This window comes from Pseudoliparis swirei, chromosome 15 (assembly GCF_029220125.1).
Source record: "Pseudoliparis swirei isolate HS2019 ecotype Mariana Trench chromosome 15, NWPU_hadal_v1, whole genome shotgun sequence".
In the NCBI taxonomy this organism is placed as follows: domain Eukaryota; kingdom Metazoa; phylum Chordata; class Actinopteri; order Perciformes; family Liparidae; genus Pseudoliparis; species Pseudoliparis swirei.
In genome coordinates, this window is record NC_079402.1 from 13,514,879 (window position 1) to 13,534,959 (window position 20,081).

The following is a 20,081-nucleotide window of genomic DNA, read 5'->3' on the forward strand; positions in this document are numbered from 1 at the left end:
CTTGAATCTTGAATCTTGAAACACGGATCCATTTGTTCCAGATATTAGTGCTGCTGCTCACTGCTCTGCCGCCGTTTCATCTCCACACTCCAAGTTCCATGAAATGGAAAATTCGGCATTAAGCGTCTTAATGGTTTTGGGCAGTGATCCCCAAACTAAGGCCCTGAACAATACCAGAGACAAATTTTGATTTTTTTTTTTTCAGTCTGGCCAAGAAAATCCTAGACTAGCCTCTGTCAAATAGAACGAGTGAAGATCCCGGAAAGGGTTATTAATATTTGGTTATGTGTGGCTTTCTGGAAAACAATAAATGTTTACATTTAGGCACCCCTGCGATCGTCACACTTTTTCTGTTACAAACTGACCCCCATCAGAGAAGGGAAAAGTTATGTGGCCCTCACAGGAAAAAGTTTGGGGACCCCTGGTTTTGGGTCACTGACCGACACCAGAGCATTTCATCACACTCTGTATTTTTCAACTGCTTGATATTCACTTTTTTTACCAAATTAAATTTAGAAAAGTGAATAGACGTACAAAGGGAACATGAAAAAAGCTATCCAAAGCAGACATACATAAATACAAATATATATATATTTATAACAGCCTTTGACAAGAATTTCTGGTCTCCCCATCGTTTTACCTTCAATACAAACTCTTTTAAAACATGTATTTAAAAACAGCAATATCACAAGCATCTCCATCATTAATGAACTATTATAATTCGCCAGCCGATCTATGACATCTAACTAAAATGGAAGGATATATGAACATATGTATGAATGTATTTCCAGTTTGTGATTTGAGAGGGGGATGATATCCAATTGTTGGAAAAATTACCAACAATTCTCCATCCTCTAGTCGCAGACAGTTGCAGGGCAGAGGGGTTGATTAGTTCAATATAATATGCTTAATGCAGCGCTTTGTTTCTAGGCCACATACAACCTCTCCTCATTGAGAAAAATGTGGGGTTTTTTAATTAAAGAAAAAGCTCTGACTGAAAGGATGTTCCCTACCATGGCTCTCAAATATAAGTAGCATAACTGTCCTGTGTATTGAACAATCCATGGCACCTTCATGCTGAAGTAACAGACCAATGTGTAACTGCAACCTGTGTCTCACCTTTTCTTCTTGGTGTCATCATATTCTCCATTGCTCCTTTCAACAGGGTTATAAATTAACCCCTGTGGAAGGTGAATTAAATCAACCCTCTAGGCCTTGTGACGGTTAACAAACGTTTTCAACAATTGAGTTGGAAAAGTTTACTTGTCAGATGCTCTCAATATCCTCAACCTGCAGAGCCGGAGAGAAGCTGCAGGTCGAGATGCAGCAGTTCCAAACCAAGCCCCCCAGGAAGAGCGCCAGGCATTGAAGACAATTTGACATGGTGGCCAACCGTGGAATTACACCTTCCAGGTCATTTGACGCCATTAGGCCCAAAAGGACTTTTCCCAATGGACTTACACTGGGAAAGAGATGTCGCTGAATAAGCGGACACTTTTTTGGGAGGTATATCAACTTTCCTGTACGACATTGTAATAGCCCCTTATTTAAACTGGGATCCGTATGGATAACTTTATCATGATCACATTTAGAATTATTGATGGTTTAGAGATAGAGAGATATATACTTTTATTAATCCCCAAGGGGAAATTAGTTCTCTGCATTTAACCCATCCTTAGTTATTAAGGAGCAGTGGGCTGCAGTGATGCGCCCAGGAAGCAACTGGGGGTTCGGTGCCTTGCTCAAGGACACTTCGACTTGCAACTAATGGGGAGAGCCTGGATCGACCCGACAACCTTGGGGTTGCAGGACGACCCCCTTACCCCACTGAGCTACAGCCGCCCTACGCCGTTTACAGAGTTCAGAGTGGTTCAAATACATTTTGGGATGGTGGGAAAAAAGGATTTGTCTGGAACCTTGTTAACCAGCTGCTATAATCAAACAATAATATTGTTCATTAATGATTAGCGTTAAAAAAACATGATTAGGGTTCTCCAAATATCTAAAAGTTACATTTGACCCTTTTTCTATCTGTGCTTATCTGATCTGTAGTATAATCCAAACTGTGAGTTTTATGATGTGTTGCACCATATATATATATATATATATATATATATATATATCCTTTATGTTATAATTACCACTTGAAATGATGAAGGCACTTGCAAATGACAAAACAGTACAAAATACAGCGTTCTTTAAAAATATAAACTCTCAACAGCTACCATGACAACTGCATTTAAAATCAAGGTCGATCAAGCAAGCGTGATCAACTCAGTCTGAAATTGTAAGAATTTACATTATCGGATTTGATATCCACACCTGCTCTCCTCTCCCTATCGCTTTGCAGGGGTGCATCAAAACAAAGCAAAAAGGAAACCCACACATGTCAGTGTGAGAAAGCAGGAAATAAAACCTTAGTGCAAGAACTTAAAATGTCACTCATGATGGATGAGACCTTTTTTATACTTAAAATGAATTATACTGAATGTATTGACATTCCCACAGGGTGTACATTTTCGGAAATTACTTGACGTTTATGGCACTTAATTCTAAAAAATGTCAGCTCTACAGATCTGTGAGCCAGAATTAATGTTTCAGTCATTATGATCCTCTTCCCACTTTCAAACTGGCAAACTTTACCCGACATGCTCCCGTGCTTAAGTGATGCTGTGACGCAAAGCGTCTGTATCCACCTGATACGCAGTCATCCTACAGTGGGCTGTGCCTTGCCAGCAGACTCTGTCATTTCACTGAATTGCTTTTTACTACAAGGCATTTAAATGCTTTGCGCCTCCAGTACAGGATTCACATCCATGCACCCGATGACACCCCATGTAAACATTGATGATGAACGTATTATTTTTAATTGCTGCTTATTCATTGTAAAATTCAAGTCCATTTTCAAGTGACATTTACCCGTGCATCCATTCTACTTTGTGAGTCAAAACATTGTGTGGCACATCACAATCTTACATATAGATCTGCCGATTGTGGTACTGAGTCACATGATTTTCTTGCTCTCAAACAGTCTCATATCCACCCAGGGTTTGTGATGTACAACTGAATCATGTTGAATCATAATTCTCATTGGACCTACTAAGGGTTTCAGCCGTGTTAAACCTGATCAGGAACCTGGTGACTTTTTTCTTTTTTGTACTGTTTGCACATGTGAGACACAAGGAAGATATCACAGGATCTACACACTGGCTGTAAATGTAACAACACGTGGTAATTACTTCATGTAACCTTCTGCACCCATGTTGTTGCTCTCTCTTCCTCCATTTCCCCGTTATCTTTTCTGTAACTTGTGCAGTTCTATTCCAAATCAACTGCACAGAAAATGTTTCAAGAAATTGTAGACTATTGCCCTGTTTGTGTCCAAAGTCAGATACGCAATACTCAACGTCAGCCACGCTAGGAGCCGTGTTTAACGTGTCGTATGAGAAGCTCCATGTATGATCAACCTGCTCCTAATAATGGAGATCGGTGCTGGAGAGAAGATCGATCGTTCTTCTTTGTATTTGGGTCAGATAAACAGTCTTTTTCAGCGCTAACACTTCAATCTACACATTACAGATTATATGTGGCTTTTTTGACTAAAATCTAAACAACCAGCAAACACCTGAAGGAGTTAAACCCTTGCAGGGCCTCAAAAGTTGAAAGATTTTTCTTTTCTGTCCAATTACATGGGGATATAAAGAGCTATTCAGTGAAGTGTATTCATGAACAAAATTCAAACTATTTGTTCATTTAATTCTGCACAAACTGATAAATTGAAAGATACGTCGGGAAGCTGCACAGACTGACCTGCATAAGCCTGCTAAATATTTTGTATCCTGGGCTGAAGGCTATTTTTGAATGTTATCGCCCTCTCTCTCCCCTATATTTCATAGCGCTCTCCAGTATTTACTATCTGTTTACTAACTAATATAAAATATACAGCAAACAAGTTAAAGGCATCCAGTGCAGGAACCACCCTCCATTATGTGTTGATGCCACCAAGAAAACTGTGTGTTGTTATTACAATGTTAGAGCTCAGGCTATGTCTCTGGATGTGTTTTTTTTTTACTGGAGGACATGTTCACTTACAGCCTACCTGGACATCTTTTTAGATAAGACATTTTTTTTCTTTTTTTCTTGCTTTTCCAATCTGATTTATTATCTGCTCTCTTTGCATGATCTGATACCATTTACAGGTACACACACACACACACACAAACACGCGCACACACTGTTCTCCATATAAACAGCAAGCACAAATAGATCCTGTTCCACTCGGTGTATTGATAAGAGCAAACCAGGCGCATATACCCGCAACCACACACCTCAGCGTTATGTGTGAATGCTGTTTTGCTGCAGCTGTCATCGCCACAGTTACTGGATTGTAACTTGGCACCATGTGACAGAGATGAATGTAATTGCTGCTGCCCATTATCTAAACTACTGATGAACAGATGGGATCCAGTAAAGTGTAATACGCAGGATCTGTCCACACACAGCCATAGAAAAGGACACATTACATTACAGCGTGTTTATAGCTGCATTAATTGCAATGAAATACCCCCAGTCTTCGGTGCTCAGCGGGGCATTTCACATCCTTTTTTTCCCGTGGACTCTGCCACACAGAGGCACAGTCAGTGCAGATTTCTGTCCTAATTAAACCCCAACGCGCCCACCTCAGCTCTGTTCAGGCTGGCATGCAATTCCATTTAACGAGGAGACAAAACATCTATCATTAGTTTACAAAAAAACAGGTAATCTGTGCCAGCAGAGTGGTGAATGCTGCAAGTATTCCAGATGGCGCCATCACACAGAGTGCAAAATAACACTGGAAATACCAGAAAAGGTCACCAAATTCAACTTCAGAAGAGAAAGGTCACGTCTAATTTCCATATTCAAATAGACAACTAGGATCTATATGTAATACCAATTTGCTGGATCAGATTGAATGAAATGAGTGAGTCAAATTGAGAGTTTAAATGCAGACTATAAATGACAAAGCAAGACCTGACTTCCTGACTTCCACATCGACTTACTGCTGCGCCCCCTTGGTGAGCGAGAGTAACAGCAATAGCTACAAGTCATGATTGTCCATTCTAGAGGAACACCCTCTCCTGAAGCAGCAATACAATACATCAGTCCTAAATGATTTGATAAATAAAGAAAATAGCATAAAATAAGCCGCCTCAGAGAGAGAACGCCAGGGTGCTATTAATCCAACTCCTATTTGTCAAGTGTGACTGCAGCAAGTGCTTAATCACCCCAACAGAGAGGCCAGGGAGGGAATGAAATGCATCAGCGGCACTGCAGCTGAAATGACAATCAGCCAGTTCAGCAATGCCTCTGATGATCAGGCATATCAATGAGCTGCGAGAAAGAGAGAGAGAGACACACACACGCTGCCACAGAGCGAGTCAGTGCCACAAATGTAGGTCAATCTCTGGCATCTTTAGAAGTATCATAACATATTTTGGTGACTTGGAAGATTGATCAGAATGAAATCAACTAAAGTCAAGAGGTTATTATGAGTACATGTGCACAATGTTTGTTCTGTGTTGTGTTGGCCAGGTCATCTCTCCGTGGATGGACAGTGGGTTTGTCTGTTCAGAGAGCAGCCGGCTGACTGCCAGTCCTCTCCACCAGAGGGACTCAAAGAGGGGAGAAAGTCTAGCACTATAATCTATAATTAATATATACACACATAGCATCGACTCTATAGCCCCTGAGTCTCCTATGTGTCTTCCTGTTTATTGATTTGATAGTCTTTTTGTGTTTTCTGCATGTTTGAATATTCTTCCATGACGGCGTGTCAGTGCCTCAGGAGGGGGACCTGGGTGGTCCTCGGAGAGGCCCAGTCTGAGTCCCCTCTCCTGCTTCGTCATCTTCACACAGTCGAGTGTCTCTGGAGCCCAGACGCGACTCGATGAGACCATGAGTAATTATGATTTACTATCTCAATCTCGTTATTATGACTTAGCATCTTATAATTATGACTCATCTCGTAATTATGATTTACTATCTTATAATTATAACTCATCTCAAAATTATGCAATATCTAATTGCATTTTTTTTAAATGCTATTTTGAAAAATATATGTTTTTAACTCGCTGAACCTTTGGAAAAGACTATTTTTGGCAGAAAAAAACGAGGAACATGTGCAGGTCTGTTTCTGTGTCGGCCTTTACGTGAGCATGAGAGGGAAGCTGCCCTCTTCATAAACAGGTACTTTTCATTTCAAGTTGAAACAGTTTTTTAAGATGGATCCTGTCACATAGAGCAATGAGAGATCAGGTGCCTCTCCCTTTGCTTTTTATTTAAATAAAGACAGGTGTTGCAAGTTGCTGTAGCTTAGTCAATGATGCAGTGGTTTGTGGTCGATGCTACTTTCCCTAAAAGAAATCCATTGAGCGCTGGCTCACATGAGTAGAGGACATCAATGACGAATAAATTGCAGCTTTTTCCCGTCCCTCTTATTATATAATGGTGTTTTAAAGGCCCTGATGTTGTCCTCATCTTTTGAATCTTTGAGTGAAAAGACTTTCGTATAATCTGCAATCATTTTTGGCCAAAACAATGGCTCCGATGAGTCCCGAACAATGTTGTTTACACTTCACTTGTTCACTCTGGCACTTTAACCGAGAGGCTTTTTCTGTTCATGCTTCAAATCTTTTGTTGCTCTCAGGTCTTAACAAAGCCTGTACACGTGAGTCCTTTTTACATCCCGATGAATTTATCCTTCTGGAGTGAGATCTGTCAGTTATTCAACTGTATTGTAAATTCCTGCCAAAAGTTCTAATTACTTAATCCTTTCAAGCTTTCCTGTTGTCAAATCTTGACTTCCCACCTGCTGGAACGTTAAGTGCAACAATAACTCAACGAAAAGCTTCACCCTCAAAATGCCGAGACTTGCAATTCATTGCCAAAGCAAAAATGTGTGATTGTCGATCATGGCTCAAGGTAATTAGAAATATTTTTGTCACAAAGCCCCTGAATGACTCACGAGCCTGTCGTTAGACTGAAGGCCAGCCAGGAGAGAAAAACTAAATGTGTCTCTGGATTCCTCATCTGACCCGACTGAAGCATCACAAAAATAGTTTTTTCCCCTCTTAATTAAATGAAAAAAGGTCAAACAAGATTTCTGTCTTGTGATGTTTTTATATTATTCTTGATGTTTCCTATTATAGAGGAGAGGTGGTGAACTGCCTGCAGTGATAATAAATGTGTGGAATGTAACTTTTGGAATATATGTCACACTATAGAGCCGCCCCGGGTCTTTTCCATTACTTGCAGTTCTCGACATCAACAACATGCTGTTTTCTGACATTTTACACACACACAAAACAACCACCTTCTCAAAATGTTCACTAGAGGGTGCCAGACACAAATACAATGTAAAAACAGGAACTGCAGTACTTCCATCACTGCTATACAAATGGAAATGACTGAAAGTTCTCGTAAGTATAGTAATCTTTAAAACAAGATTAATAACCAACAATAAAATGCATTTCTTTTCTTTGGCTGCTTAGAATAGCAGGTGTTTTAAATATGTAAAGCCTCAGTCACAATGTCATCAAACTCCCCTGTAGCCCTGCACAGGGGCCTTCATCGGCAGCACTCACACAAGAAAATAACGTAAAAACAGAAATGAAAATTACAAAATAGGTTTATTCATATAAACAACTACAAGATTCTATTAAAATGGGTATTTTGCAGCGGGAAACATATTAAATGATATGGTATTACATCGTTTCACAAAAAGCAATATCAAAACACATACAAACAGATAATAAGTTAATATGTATTCTTCTTGGACTGAGTTTAGAGAGCTCGCTCTGTTTGTAAGAGGAGGCACGACTATCCTGAGATTCACCATTTTTGGGATTTGTCAAACTTACATGACATTTCAAGAATATTTCTAAGTTTATCCTTCACTGTGTATTCTCCCTCCCACACAGTACATTTATATATGGCCTCGTATTTACCAAGTATTTTGGATCTGACTGGAGGACTAACACTGCATAGATGATTCATTCACACCATCAGAGACATTGAGTAATTATTACTTTATTATTATTTCAGGGCTCCCAGGGGGACTGAGTCCTTCCCCTCAGATGAGTATGGGAGTGAGGATCGTTTTGCGGTGGCATCGGAGGCGTATGAGGGGGCGGAGGAGGGTAAGCGGGGCAGGGTGGATGTCGAGGAAGGGAGGGCTTGAGTCGGTCTGTCAGGAGGGCAGTAAGCCGGAGAAGAAGACCTGCCCTTGCTTTGCAGGCTGCTGCTGCTGCTGCTCTGTAGAGGAGAGCTGGACGTCTTCGGGCCTCGAGTCAGAGACGACGTGGAGGAGCTGGAGAGAGGTGAGGTCCTCGTGCCATAACCGAGGATTCCCGTACTCATCAGGAACTCCCTGGAGCCGTAGGCTGGAGGAGTTGGTCCACGGGAGCCCGGAGGTCGGATGTTGTCTGGTGGTAGACTCCTCCTGCTGGGGATGTCATAGATCCCCACGTCTGGGCCATAGAGGGCCTGGGATCTGGCTTGGAGACGCAGCATCATATCCCTCTCCTCCACCTCCCGTCTCTCGTGGATCGACGTCATGATGGTTTTTGAAAAGTTGTCATAGCGTCCAGCGGCAGACTTCTGAGGTGTCGAACCCTGAGGACCGAGATCGCGATGGTTGTCTCGTAGACTTTGAGAGGTCTTGTCTTGCATCGTCAGACCCGGGGGGCCGAGGTCTCGCGATGTTACGCTGTGGGACGCGAGGTCTCTCTGCATCAGCCCTTGAAAAGTGGGACAGGGATCTCTTTGAGTGAAACGTTGGTAGGAAGGTGAGGGCTCCCTTGAGGTGCGCCCCTGCAGTGGTGAGGGGTCGCGATGCTGAGGAGACTTTCTGGTGATGCCCATAAACACGGGACTGTAGCCGTGAGGAGGGGGCCGCTGCACCACAGACCCGTCAATGCCTAGAGACAAAAAGTGAGGGTGGTAGCCGACTGAAGGAGCCCCTCTCTGAGCCTGGAACTGAGGATCTCCCGAGTTCATGAGGTTATCATAGGAGAGGCTGCTGCTGTGGTTGGCCAGCAGGCTGGAAGAGCTGATGATCCCCGGTGGAGGATTGGATCCCAAACCGTCACCACGCATGGCAGGTAGCTGGGATTTGCTGCCGTGGCGATTGCTGTGTTTGAGGGTGAGAGATCGGGTGTTGAGTGTCAGAGAGTTGAGCTGCAGCGAGCTGGAAATGGTGTTGCTCTGGACAGGAAGGCTGGTCTTCTGGCTGCCTCCCCCAGGGCTGTCTTTAGGCTCAGCGCGGACGTCACGGCCATTGTGGTTCTCTTGCTGCTCTGAGATCTTCAGCAACTAAACCGTGCAACAAAAAGCCAGACAGAAATGTCCGTCAGACAAGGATCAACACCAAGACTTGGATAATGAAGCTCATGCTGCAACAATATAGAGAATTCATCTGAGTAAATGGCACCTGCTCTGGAGGAATGGGTGACGATCCTCTGGATATGGCATCCAGGACAGGACGCAGCTGTGGCACAGTGGGAATGGATACAGGAATGATAGTTTTGGTGTTGTGTCCCATCTCTGGAAGAGAAAACACTTTGTGGTTAGGATACGGATTACAGATATTCCATATGTTTTCTTATTGGGAACAAATTCCATGAGGAGACCAAAACCAATGTTGATCCAGCTTGTTCCATTGGTCCCTACTGGGAATGTAAATCTTGAAAAAAGGAAGTCACAAATATACAACACCATTTTTCAAAATTTCAATAGCAAACATTACTCAAATGGAGGAAATAGTGCATTTGTTGGGGACTACTTTTAGCTGCGGGTTAACACTCATTTGGTCAGTGTGTGATTACAGCACCAGGCCATGTGTATGTGGGATCGACTCAAAATAAACTGCAGTGCCTTCATTGGAAATGAAGGAAAATGTCACCCAGTGCAATTGTGGGGCCCATTGATGAGTCTTTAGTCGTTTTTAGATAAAAAGGACACAGAACAATAAGTGGTAACTGGTTTTGTGAACAGACAGAACAAACATCTCATCATACCGATCCTTCAATTGACACTGCTGTCTTATATAATTAAATGTATGTTTGTTGTACTTGATGTTGCCATATCTTTGTCACGATAACAGTGTGTATCCTGTATACATTTGTGCCTGATTATTAAAGTATATATGAGTCATCCTACAGTACCAGACAGTTGGCTTTTCAGCAGGCCGTGATCTGGTTTCGGTGGCAGTGCTGGCGGAGTTTTCATTTGTTTGATGTCGGACAGCTCGACAGCTCCAGCTGAGGTTCGCTGGCAGGAGAAAAAACAAAGAAGCATGAGGGATATTATACCTCGACAACTGAGGTAACAATCCTTAGAATTTGAAATCTCATTGGTTTTTTAACGTACTTTATTTTGGAGATCCGGACACTGTATCCCGTTGTCCCTGACTTTCATTTGCCTCTGTCTGTCAATCTCTGGTCTCAGGAAGGGGGACTGAACATGGATCGCTGTTTGTTTACGGGGCCTCGCTGTGTAGCTGGGGTCACATGACAAACACGGTGTCAGCCAGTGAGTTATACGGCTTCATAAAAACACTGTAGATGAGGTGGAGGAAATGTCTCTTACTTTGGAGAGATTGGGCTGCAAACCAGATACTCCAGGTTGTTGCAACAACCTCGTGTGAAAGGATTTACTCCTCCTTGAAACTTCCCAGTTACCTGGGGATCATGAAGAGATAAAAGTACACTTGTACATATTTCCTTATTGTACAGATATAAACAAAATATATATAATGTGTTAATAAGCGATCATAATAGCTAGTATATAACAATAACATAATTGTTAAGTCTTAAAGATCTACTTTCTGGAAACAGTTTTCAATGAAGTCACACTGACTTGTTCATTGGTGGTGCGTCCTCTGGACACCAGGTAAAAGTGGAATCCAGTGAGACCCAGGACCGGGAGAAGAAACAGCCCCGATATGCTGATTACTACCAAACTGAGAACACTGTTAAGGAAAACGGCTTCCTATGAGTCTCTATCACGGTTTAATATGTTCACAGTAAGAAATGTGCAGCTACACGTATTGAGTGTGTATAAGGATACGTGACAGTGCAGTGCAGCTTCCATAATTCGTCCTTGTGGTGCAGGACGTATATGAGTCCAAAGGTGAAGACGCCGATCATGTGAACTGTCAGCGACAACAGAAATAGGAAGAAGTAGCGGTAGTTTCGCCTCCCGATGCAGTTATTCACCCAGGGACAGTGATGGTCAAAATCCTGAGTGGTAATTATGGTCAAAAGAGAACTCAAATTACAGAGACAGACAACAAAAAGGTGCATGAAACACTGAGTTTACATCATCTCATTTGCAGCACTGAAAATCAAGCATTTGTTGAACATTGTGTTTTCTTAATACATTTTGTTTAATACAGACTGTCTTTGTTTTTTTTACTGAGTCTGCAAGGGATCTGAGAAAAGGATTGACCTGATTAATGAGATATCTCTCTCTCCGTTACACTCTGTCCATCATTCACTCTGCAGAAATCCTCTTTATTGACTTTCCCCACACACAGTGCCACACTCATTCACAGCGCTCCTCGCTCTAATGCCCTGATCTGTCCATCCCCGCTCTAACCGTTCATTATCCCCGTTTAAATCGTTTAGTTTTCTCCCCTGGATGTAGTGTTTCTTACTTTCAAACTGCCAATGCCATGTCTCTTCTCATTAAATCTGTTCATGCACTCACCTCCACACAGTGATCACAAACGCTGCAGTGGGAGCAGCGTGGAGGCCGGTAAAAGTGACAGGAAGCACACCACTTCATCCGCACCTGGACGCCCTTCACATCCACATTCTTAAACAGGGGAGCGCGGAACTCATCGTCCTTGTCCTCGTCCTCATTGGCTGTAAAACAATAAGGGAAACTGGTAAAAAATAACCAAGCTAAATGAAACAAAGATAAGTCTTCTACTGTTAGCGTAACATCACTTTGATTACTAACCCATTGGGAGCACACCAGCATCCATAAAGGTTGCCATGGTGAAGTTGGCCAGCACAAAAAGGAAGAGGATGGCACAGCATGGCGGCACCGCAGGGCAGATGGTTACAGCCAGCCACGGGCATCTGAATATCCAAACACGGGGAGAGAAAAAACATTTCCGAAACTTCATTCAAAGCAGAATTCATGTTGTTTACATTGAAGCATCCATCCCCAAATGTCAAACCCAAATTAAGGCGACAACAAAGATTTGAAGGGATAATCTTCATCCCATTTTCTCTGTTGGGAGCACTGGATCCCAAAAGTAATTGTTTACAGTGAAAGATCAGCATGTGTTCGTGTCCAGCAGTGCCCACAACCAGGGATTAAATGGTGGGGTCTCTCCTGGCTCCCCAGCAGCACCTCCCTGGTTTGTGTTACACACTGAAGCCGATCTGGACGCTTCAGGGCTGCAGCTAACTATCAATACATTATTTATTCCATACAATCTGAAAGAGGTCCAGCATTTGCTCCTCATTCCTAATGTTGTCAAATTGCTAGTTTTATCCAACAAACTGTCCAAAACCAAAACATATTTGGTTTACAATGAGACATAAAACAGACAGAAGGTGCATATTTTCACATTTGAGAACCTTGAACCAGTAATTATCTGGAATTTTACCGAAAAAACTCAATTATTTCCTCAAATAATAAAAAAGCTGACAAAGTACAGATACTACAGAGTCCAGTGGTGGTTTAGGATTACAGTCGTGCAAACTGTTACTGGTGTGTTGGTAAAACCAAAAAGCCTTTCAGAAATTGTTTAAAGATGAAACTATCAGTTGATTTGTCCTTGAAGCCAAATGCTTCTAACATGTTACAATGTGCTGCTCTTCTCTGTTTGTTAACATTGTAAACTGAATATCTAATAATAAATAACCTTTAGTTGGAGCCCTAGGTTCACAAGTTTGACTAAAGCTTGTTCATCATTACTGCACTGAAAATAAAAAGCAGTCAGATAATCATAATTAAAGATGTTCAGAAAAAACAATCATTAATGTGAATGAGCAAGAAGACAAAAGATTAATTAAATTATAGTTAGAGGGTGTTTAACCAGTAGAACATATGTATGCCTAAAATCTTAAAGAACAATCACCTGTCTCTTCCACAGACTCAGTATGTGTGCGTGTGTGTGTGTGTGTGTGCGCATGTGCGTGTTTGTGTGTGTGTGTGTGTGTGTGTGTGTGTGTGTGTGTGTGTGTGTGAACACAGCTGTATTATACTGACGTGAACACTAGGAGTAGGATTGTATCTCCTCTGTGTGAGATTAGAGGGAGGGACAGTGTAATCAGGTTACAGAGGAAAAGATTCACTGGATTATATTAACAGTGTTTGATTGAACATCACGTGTTTAACCTGCATAGATACTATAAGGGAATGTTCTATTCCAATGATCAAAAGTTACAGCTTTGGTATGGTCTCAATATAGATAAAGAAAAACAATGATAATGTACCATATTATGGAACCAGTAGAACCAGGGTCTGGTTTCCATTGTTTATGCATTTTTTCTTGCAGATATGAATCTGCGGCCAAGTAAACCGTGAACACAACTGAGTGATTCAACAAAAAATATTATCGAAAGTGAAAAGACTGAGAAAATGAAGAGTCTTCTGCCTCAATTATGCACTTCATCCCAGTGAGGTTCAAATCCCCAAACACCCTGGCTGATTCCGGCTGTGGGGGAGGGGTCCACCCCCTCTAGAAGAACGCCTGCTGATGCCATGCCAGCTGCAAACCCAGTCATCCCTGGATTATGATCTCTGGATTATAGAGCATCTCTGCCCGACCAGTGCATTGTGGCTTCCTCACATTAGATGCTCAACATACAGATTGTGCAGTCACCATATATCAAACGTTGCATACTGGATATCTTTCCCTACTGGTAATCCATACCTGCAGATGACTCACTCTTACAAGAGATAATGAGAAGAAAAAATGGAAATAGGACAAGATTGCATAAGAAAATTATGAAGAGGGAGTGACTATATAACGAAAAGATTAAGTTTAAAAATGAAAAGATTAAGTTTAAAAATGTAACTTTTTCTGTTGCTTGTATACATGGTTGTATTATAAATTACACATTAGTGTATGTGGGAGATTGATTGCAAGAGATTAGAAAGGATTAACAATTACCATAATCTACCATAATTTGTCAACAGGCCGTGTCATTGCAATAGAGAAAAACAAAAGACAAGACTGGCGTTCACCACTGCATGGCGCAAAGAAGAACAACATTAGAAATGTAAATATCGAAAACGTCACTTAGAGAGAACTGAACATGCAGCGCAGGACGGTGCTTCAAGTGAGAGATGACCACGGGTTCACCTGAGAAAAAGTTATCAATTCAGGTCACATTTCCAAAAATGTCTAATAAAAATGTTTATAAAATATACATGGCAGATTACGACACCTTAAAATGAATGAATGCCTCGATGATTTGGAGGGTTAGACGATTCAACAGAGAACCAGTTTAATATATTTCGATCAGAATGACATGAGCAATATAAACTGTAGAAAACAGCCGACTATTGTACACAGTCATGTGCGTGAATGTGACAAAGCATTTGCAATGTGTTCAAAAGAATGAAAAAGTGCTGCACATGAAACACTGAAGATGAACCGGGAGCCTGTAAAGGTTCATCCGGTTGATTTGTTGTGTGACCGGATTACAGCGTGGACGCCACCCTTTGCACGGCGGGCCTCCATCATCGGCCCGAGCGCATCTGGAGAGGGCGGGGCAGTTCATCACGCTGCGAAGACAAGCCCCGCCTAATGAAAAGAGCCCGGGCAGAGCGGGATAAAATCACGCAGAACAATAAACTGCTCCTCTGCAATCTGCACGCCGCCCTCATCCTCGTAGTGGGTCAGTGGCACAGCAGACGCCGCGCACTTGGTCAAGTGACAAGGTCACTACTGCCGCCCGCCACGGCTCCTTTAGTCAAATATCATGTCGGTGACATTACGTCACCGCCATGCGATCCGGTTGGTAGACAGTCCATGAAGCCCTCAGGGTGAATTGATGGCCACAGGCTGTGCACTAAATCTCCTCTCAGGTGCACTCAGTGTCAGAGGTTCAACCTCTCCCACGTGATCCGTGACTTGTGTGTTTGTTCCGCATTTCATCATCCCTGTTCTCACTGTGCACCGACAATTAAAGAGGAAGGGAATTCGGGATTGGGGTTTTAACTTCCCTTTTTTTTTTTTCTCCCCAAAAAATTATTTCTATGTACTTTTTATTTGTTGCATGCAAAGTGAAGCAAGTAACGCTTGAAATTTGTTTCTCAATACGAGATTCAGAACATTTAGAAAGCAGCAAACAACTACATATTTTATAATGGAGTCATATCTACCTGAGAAGAGGATAAGTCCCTCTCTTATTTGGGTAATATATGAATTTAAATTGTAACTTAAAAAAACGAAATAACACTTTTGTTGAAAAGTTGAATTCAAAGGCAATACAACACGGCCTATTTGAATTGAGCACACTCAACGTGTTTGACCTGATGACTCTTCTCACTCTGCGTGTACACTCTTAAATATGGTGTATGATGGATACATCATTCGCATTTAGAATTGTGTAATTACAATCTGAAGCCACAGTGGACGCTGTTCTGCAAAGGTTACATCATCTAGCCTCAAGTGTTTCAACATAAACTGCAACTCTGGGACAATGTTCCACATCAAATGTCTCTCTAGTGGTCGTACTTCTCTTCAGAAGCTGCTGCCTCTTCTCGTCTCCACACATTTCATTAATCTGAGCGGTTTGCTTTATAAGCACGGTTTGTCTGAGCAGAGTGAACCATAGCTTAATCATCAAGGGACATTTGCCATGGTGTTGCAGATGTCTGCGGTCTTTGTGGGGCGTCGGCGACCGGCGTGAGTTTAACAATGAACCAAAGCGGGAGCGCGAAGCCGGACTACAGTTCAAGATCAGAGGAACAAACGCAGGAAACCGGTAACTGATGAATTTTAGAAGGAAAACAAAAGAGTCTCCACAAATGTAAATGTCGGAGTGGAAACAGAAACGGAGGCATGCACCATTGCACACACACACACACACACACACACACACACTGATAAAGTTAAATTTAAATTGCACCGTTTATGATTCAATTCAGGCGTAAAAGTGTTATCATCAATGAGAAAAGTGACAAAACAAAACCCACTAGGCCCGACTGGCATTCACTGGTGGTCCCACGATTCACAGAAACCAGAGGGAAGGCCACGGTGATGTTACGGCAGATGACCAGCGGCGTCCCTTTGACTCAGGGTCACCAAGGCGGGGCTGAACAGTGAGGCACCTGTCCATCTCTGCTTTTGGAGGAATGGCGTCACGCCAGCTGCAGCTGCAGCTGCTGACTTGGCGGGCACCAAACAGGTGATTGGTCAAACTGGCAGTGGACAGAGATTCAACAAGAACATGTTTACAGGCTTTAATGTTAAAGAACATCATTATTATTACCAGACTCTGGATTCGGCCTCTGTCTGAAACGCTGCTCTGATTGGCTTGTGAGAAATGATGACCTTTGTGAAGGTGGTTCTCAAGCCGTGGGTTGAAAGCCTTCAGCTAGGGGGCGCTTTATTCTTAAGTGTCAGCATGTGACAAAGGACGGGGAGCCTAATCCGAATGTCTTGTTGAATCACATGTTCCTGATCTAGGCAGCCCACAGAAAACTCATACTCACCCTTTGTGGGTTGTTGGCGCTCCAGATACATACAGATATAGATATGTATGCACACAAGCACCCAAGAGGGAGTTCTTCAGCCGTGAGCTCTGTTCTACTGGGCTGCTAATTCAAGAGTTTTAGGTTATGAGGTCATCTCAACCCGTGTCCTATAAGAAGCAGCAGATTCACCAGTGGTTCGTTCAATCATTTGCAGTGTCCTGGTTCTGCTGGTTTAGCAATGCTGTCCCAATTAACCAGCCTCTTCTCAATCCATCACATCAGCAGGACATTGATTTTTTCTTTTCTTTTCCGGAGAGTAGTTCATCAGGGTTTCTCTCCCTTCTCTGGCCTGAGAGCCGGCCTCTATGTGCCAACGGTTTCATGATGACTTCAGCATTTAGACAGCTGTGAATTAGAGTTTAAATGTTGTGTACTGGTGTGGAGAGAGCTCCAAAGGGATTAGAATAATTTATTTTATAAAGCTACAACATAATGATTATACATCACCTACAACCACAAAGTAGAGAAGCATTGTGGATGTGCTTCTCACATGGTATGGTATCATCATAATCTATAAACTAAAGACGAGATACAATTTCCCTTAAAATTTATTTCTTTTCACGATCTCCAACAAACTAAGGCTCATAAAACTGCTAAATGAATGTGAAGAATACCAAAGAAGATGAAATAAATGAATATCTGCCGATTGTAAATTCAAAGACTCCATTTCCCCAGATGGGGGAGGGGGGTTGGGATCACATGGCATTCACAAGTGGACCCTAATCCTGTACGCCCAATCTGGTGTCAGATTCCAGTGGAAACGGTGCACTGCTGGAGAATACGGGAGAAACTAGGACTGATATGGCTGCGGAGGTCAAGGGTCAGCTGACTGTCATCGCGCTGATGAGGTGGGACCCTTCGAACTGGAAGTCAACACTGGAGATCAGAGGGGGTATCATCGAGAGGGGTCTGCGGGGGGGGGGGGGGTTCTCTTTCTCTGTGGGTCTTAATGTGAAAGCCATACAGATAGGTAGAGCAATCTGACAGATATATAGTCGTAATTGAAATTGGATTCGAGGGTATTATGGAATATTATATTTAATTTTGTTCCCGCATGCCAGCGTTGGCTTGATTGCAGTCTTTTCCGCCTCCCACTAGTTCCTCCCAAATAGGTCAAAACAAGGAGGCTAAAATTAACCATTTCAACAGAAATGTGAAACAAGGGTTTCAGAACCGGTTGTCTGATCTTCAAACAGCACCGCTGCAGAGCGGGCAGCCCATTCCCTCCAGCCAGAACTAAGATGCATGTGGGTCCTAATGACACTTTTCACGTATATTGTGGGTGGCTTATCCCCTAAACTGTGCTTACTCTTAGTCTGGGCCAGGCCCCAGGCACACAGAGGGCCAACCAGGCCAGATGTTAGCCCCCTCTGGTCAGTAAAAAAAGAAGAAATGCTGCTCTTCTTGTACAGTTGTCCTTCAAATGAGGGTTTAAATAAGCTTTTTAGGAATAGATAATCAACTAAAAGTACAAAAAAAACATATATGCAATATTACAATATTCAGCTTGATGACCATCAGGAGTCATTGTGTCCAACTCCACATGCAGACCGAGAGCCGTGTGGATGAGAGAGAGGAGGCTACCTGATGCATGGCGGATGAAGGAGGAGGAGTTTTTTCCGGGATCATTTTCTACCCGTGAAGCAAACCAACTTTTCATTTCTCGGGAGGCACTTACGTGAAGACGAAGAACAGCGAGGTGGAGCCGACCAGGAGGCCGGCGGCCGTGCACACCGGGATGAAGGCGCTGGGTTTCAGTGAGTCGGCCCCGCTGACCGGCATCCTGTCCTCTGCGCACTCATCAGAGTCTCATCGCCACTGCGAACACAGCCGACAGGTACCGGCTCGCTTCAGCCGCTTGGTTCGGACCGAGCCCGGCATCCACCTCAGAGCGCTGGAGAAACATAATCATAGTCAAGAAGGGAGGGGAGGAAGAAGACGAAGAAGAAAAAAAGAAGAAGAGGAAAAGAAAAAAATCCGGAAAGCCAAAGCCCGCAGCGGCTCAGCTCAGTCCCGCATCCCGTGTGTCCGTCTGTCCCGGCCGGCAGCAGCGCACAGATGCCGCCTCCGGTTTATCCTAAAGGTGGAGCTTTCACTCTGGAATCACGTGGAGCAGCACTACACTCATCTGAGAACCCCCCACCCCCAGATGATCTCTTAATTTAAAAAAACATGTCCATGGTCAACCATGTATATTGTGGTCCATATTAGAGAGGCATTTTTAATAACGTGCAACATATTGTAATTCAAGAGTAATCCGATTACTTTCCTATAATATCAAATCACCCATTTATATTGGATATTTTTTATCCCGTCTTCACGGATTGGTTTTTAATTTTGGGTCCAATGTGCCTGAACATGTTGTAACTCGCAGCTTTATAAGTGGTTAATGGGCAACATTATAAGCCATTAGGTTAATTAAACCACATCGAGGGCTCCCGTTTAGGGAGACTTACTACTTAGCTGGTGTTTATTCTCTTCCAGCAGCTTTTTTTCTTATTATTACTTCTTCAAAAGACCAATGGACCACTTAATTAAAGGTTTTCATTTAAGAATCCCCTTCCCTTTGTATTAAGGCAGGGGAGCAGAGGTGATGCTGTGATCAGTGTGTCACATCTAATAATCAGCAAACACTCAGAGGACCCCAGAGCATCGCTGCATGTGTTTTATTTGCAGATTTCAGTTCAGCCTTTAATACACTCCAACCGGCTTGTCGAGGAGTTAAATGACATGCAAGTATCCTTTTTATCATCAAATGATTTTTACTTTTTTCTTAACAAAAAGGTTCACACAGGTAAAGGTCTATGGCTGCCTCTCAAAGTTCAAACACACGTATTAGACGGGTGCCAAAAGGCTGCATGAGCTCTACTATCCTATTCACATTAAGTCAATATATCTACTTTTAAGATATAGTCCGATGGGGATAGTTACGACTGCATAACGAAGAGATGGACCCCTTTAAAGACTGGTGTGACCACACTTGTACCTTAATTAGACAAAGAAACCTATATTTGACCCCAGGTTAGTGAGTCTACATAAGTCTGAGGGTCTGCGTCTGTTGTATCACTGGAATTACCAGTTGGCTGTGTATCGTCTTGAGCCGAATGTAGCCGCGCGCAGCACGACTGCCCAAGTAAAAAGATGACATCAGAGAGAAAAGTGGACATGTATCTCGCCACCAGGGTGTAAAATCAAGTGCTGCAGCGTGGAGAAATAATGAGGCGCTCACTTTGTGCAGCTGTGGGGTTAATTCACACGCCAAAGAAAGAAAATAATACAAAAGATACAATTAAGGTCCACTTTGATTTGTTTAT

At 42.7% G+C, this 20,081-nt stretch overlaps 1 protein-coding gene across 1 annotated transcript; it reads right to left on the reverse strand.

Annotated features, from left to right (window-relative positions):
* Window positions 1-7,648: 7,648 nt before the first annotated feature.
* Window positions 7,649-18,778, reverse strand: zdhhc8a (zinc finger DHHC-type palmitoyltransferase 8a). Its single transcript, XM_056432550.1, has 10 exons — window positions 18,446-18,778; window positions 12,004-12,125; window positions 11,749-11,906; window positions 11,107-11,279; window positions 10,897-10,999; window positions 10,627-10,718; window positions 10,408-10,537; window positions 10,203-10,308; window positions 9,470-9,582; window positions 7,649-9,351 (listed from the first exon to the last, which is right to left on the reverse strand). The coding sequence occupies exons 1-10, from the start codon at window positions 18,547-18,549 to the stop codon at window positions 8,074-8,076; spliced, it is 2,379 nt and encodes a 792-aa protein (XP_056288525.1). The 5' UTR covers window positions 18,550-18,778; the 3' UTR covers window positions 7,649-8,073.
* Window positions 18,779-20,081: the final 1,303 nt, after the last annotated feature.

Bases quoted from the DNA above. Each gene is read 5' to 3' on its own strand.
- zdhhc8a (XM_056432550.1), bottom strand. From the start codon at position 18,549: ATGCCGGTCAGCGGGGCCGACTCACTGAAACCCAGCGCCTTCATCCCG. The intron at 10,719-10,896 runs GTCAGTGTGACT...CATGATCCCCAG, and splicing joins GACGCACCACCAATGAACAA to GTAACTGGGAAGTTTCAAGG. The intron at 10,538-10,626 runs GTAAGAGACATT...ATGTGACCCCAG, and splicing joins TGCAGCCCAATCTCTCCAAA to CTACACAGCGAGGCCCCGTA.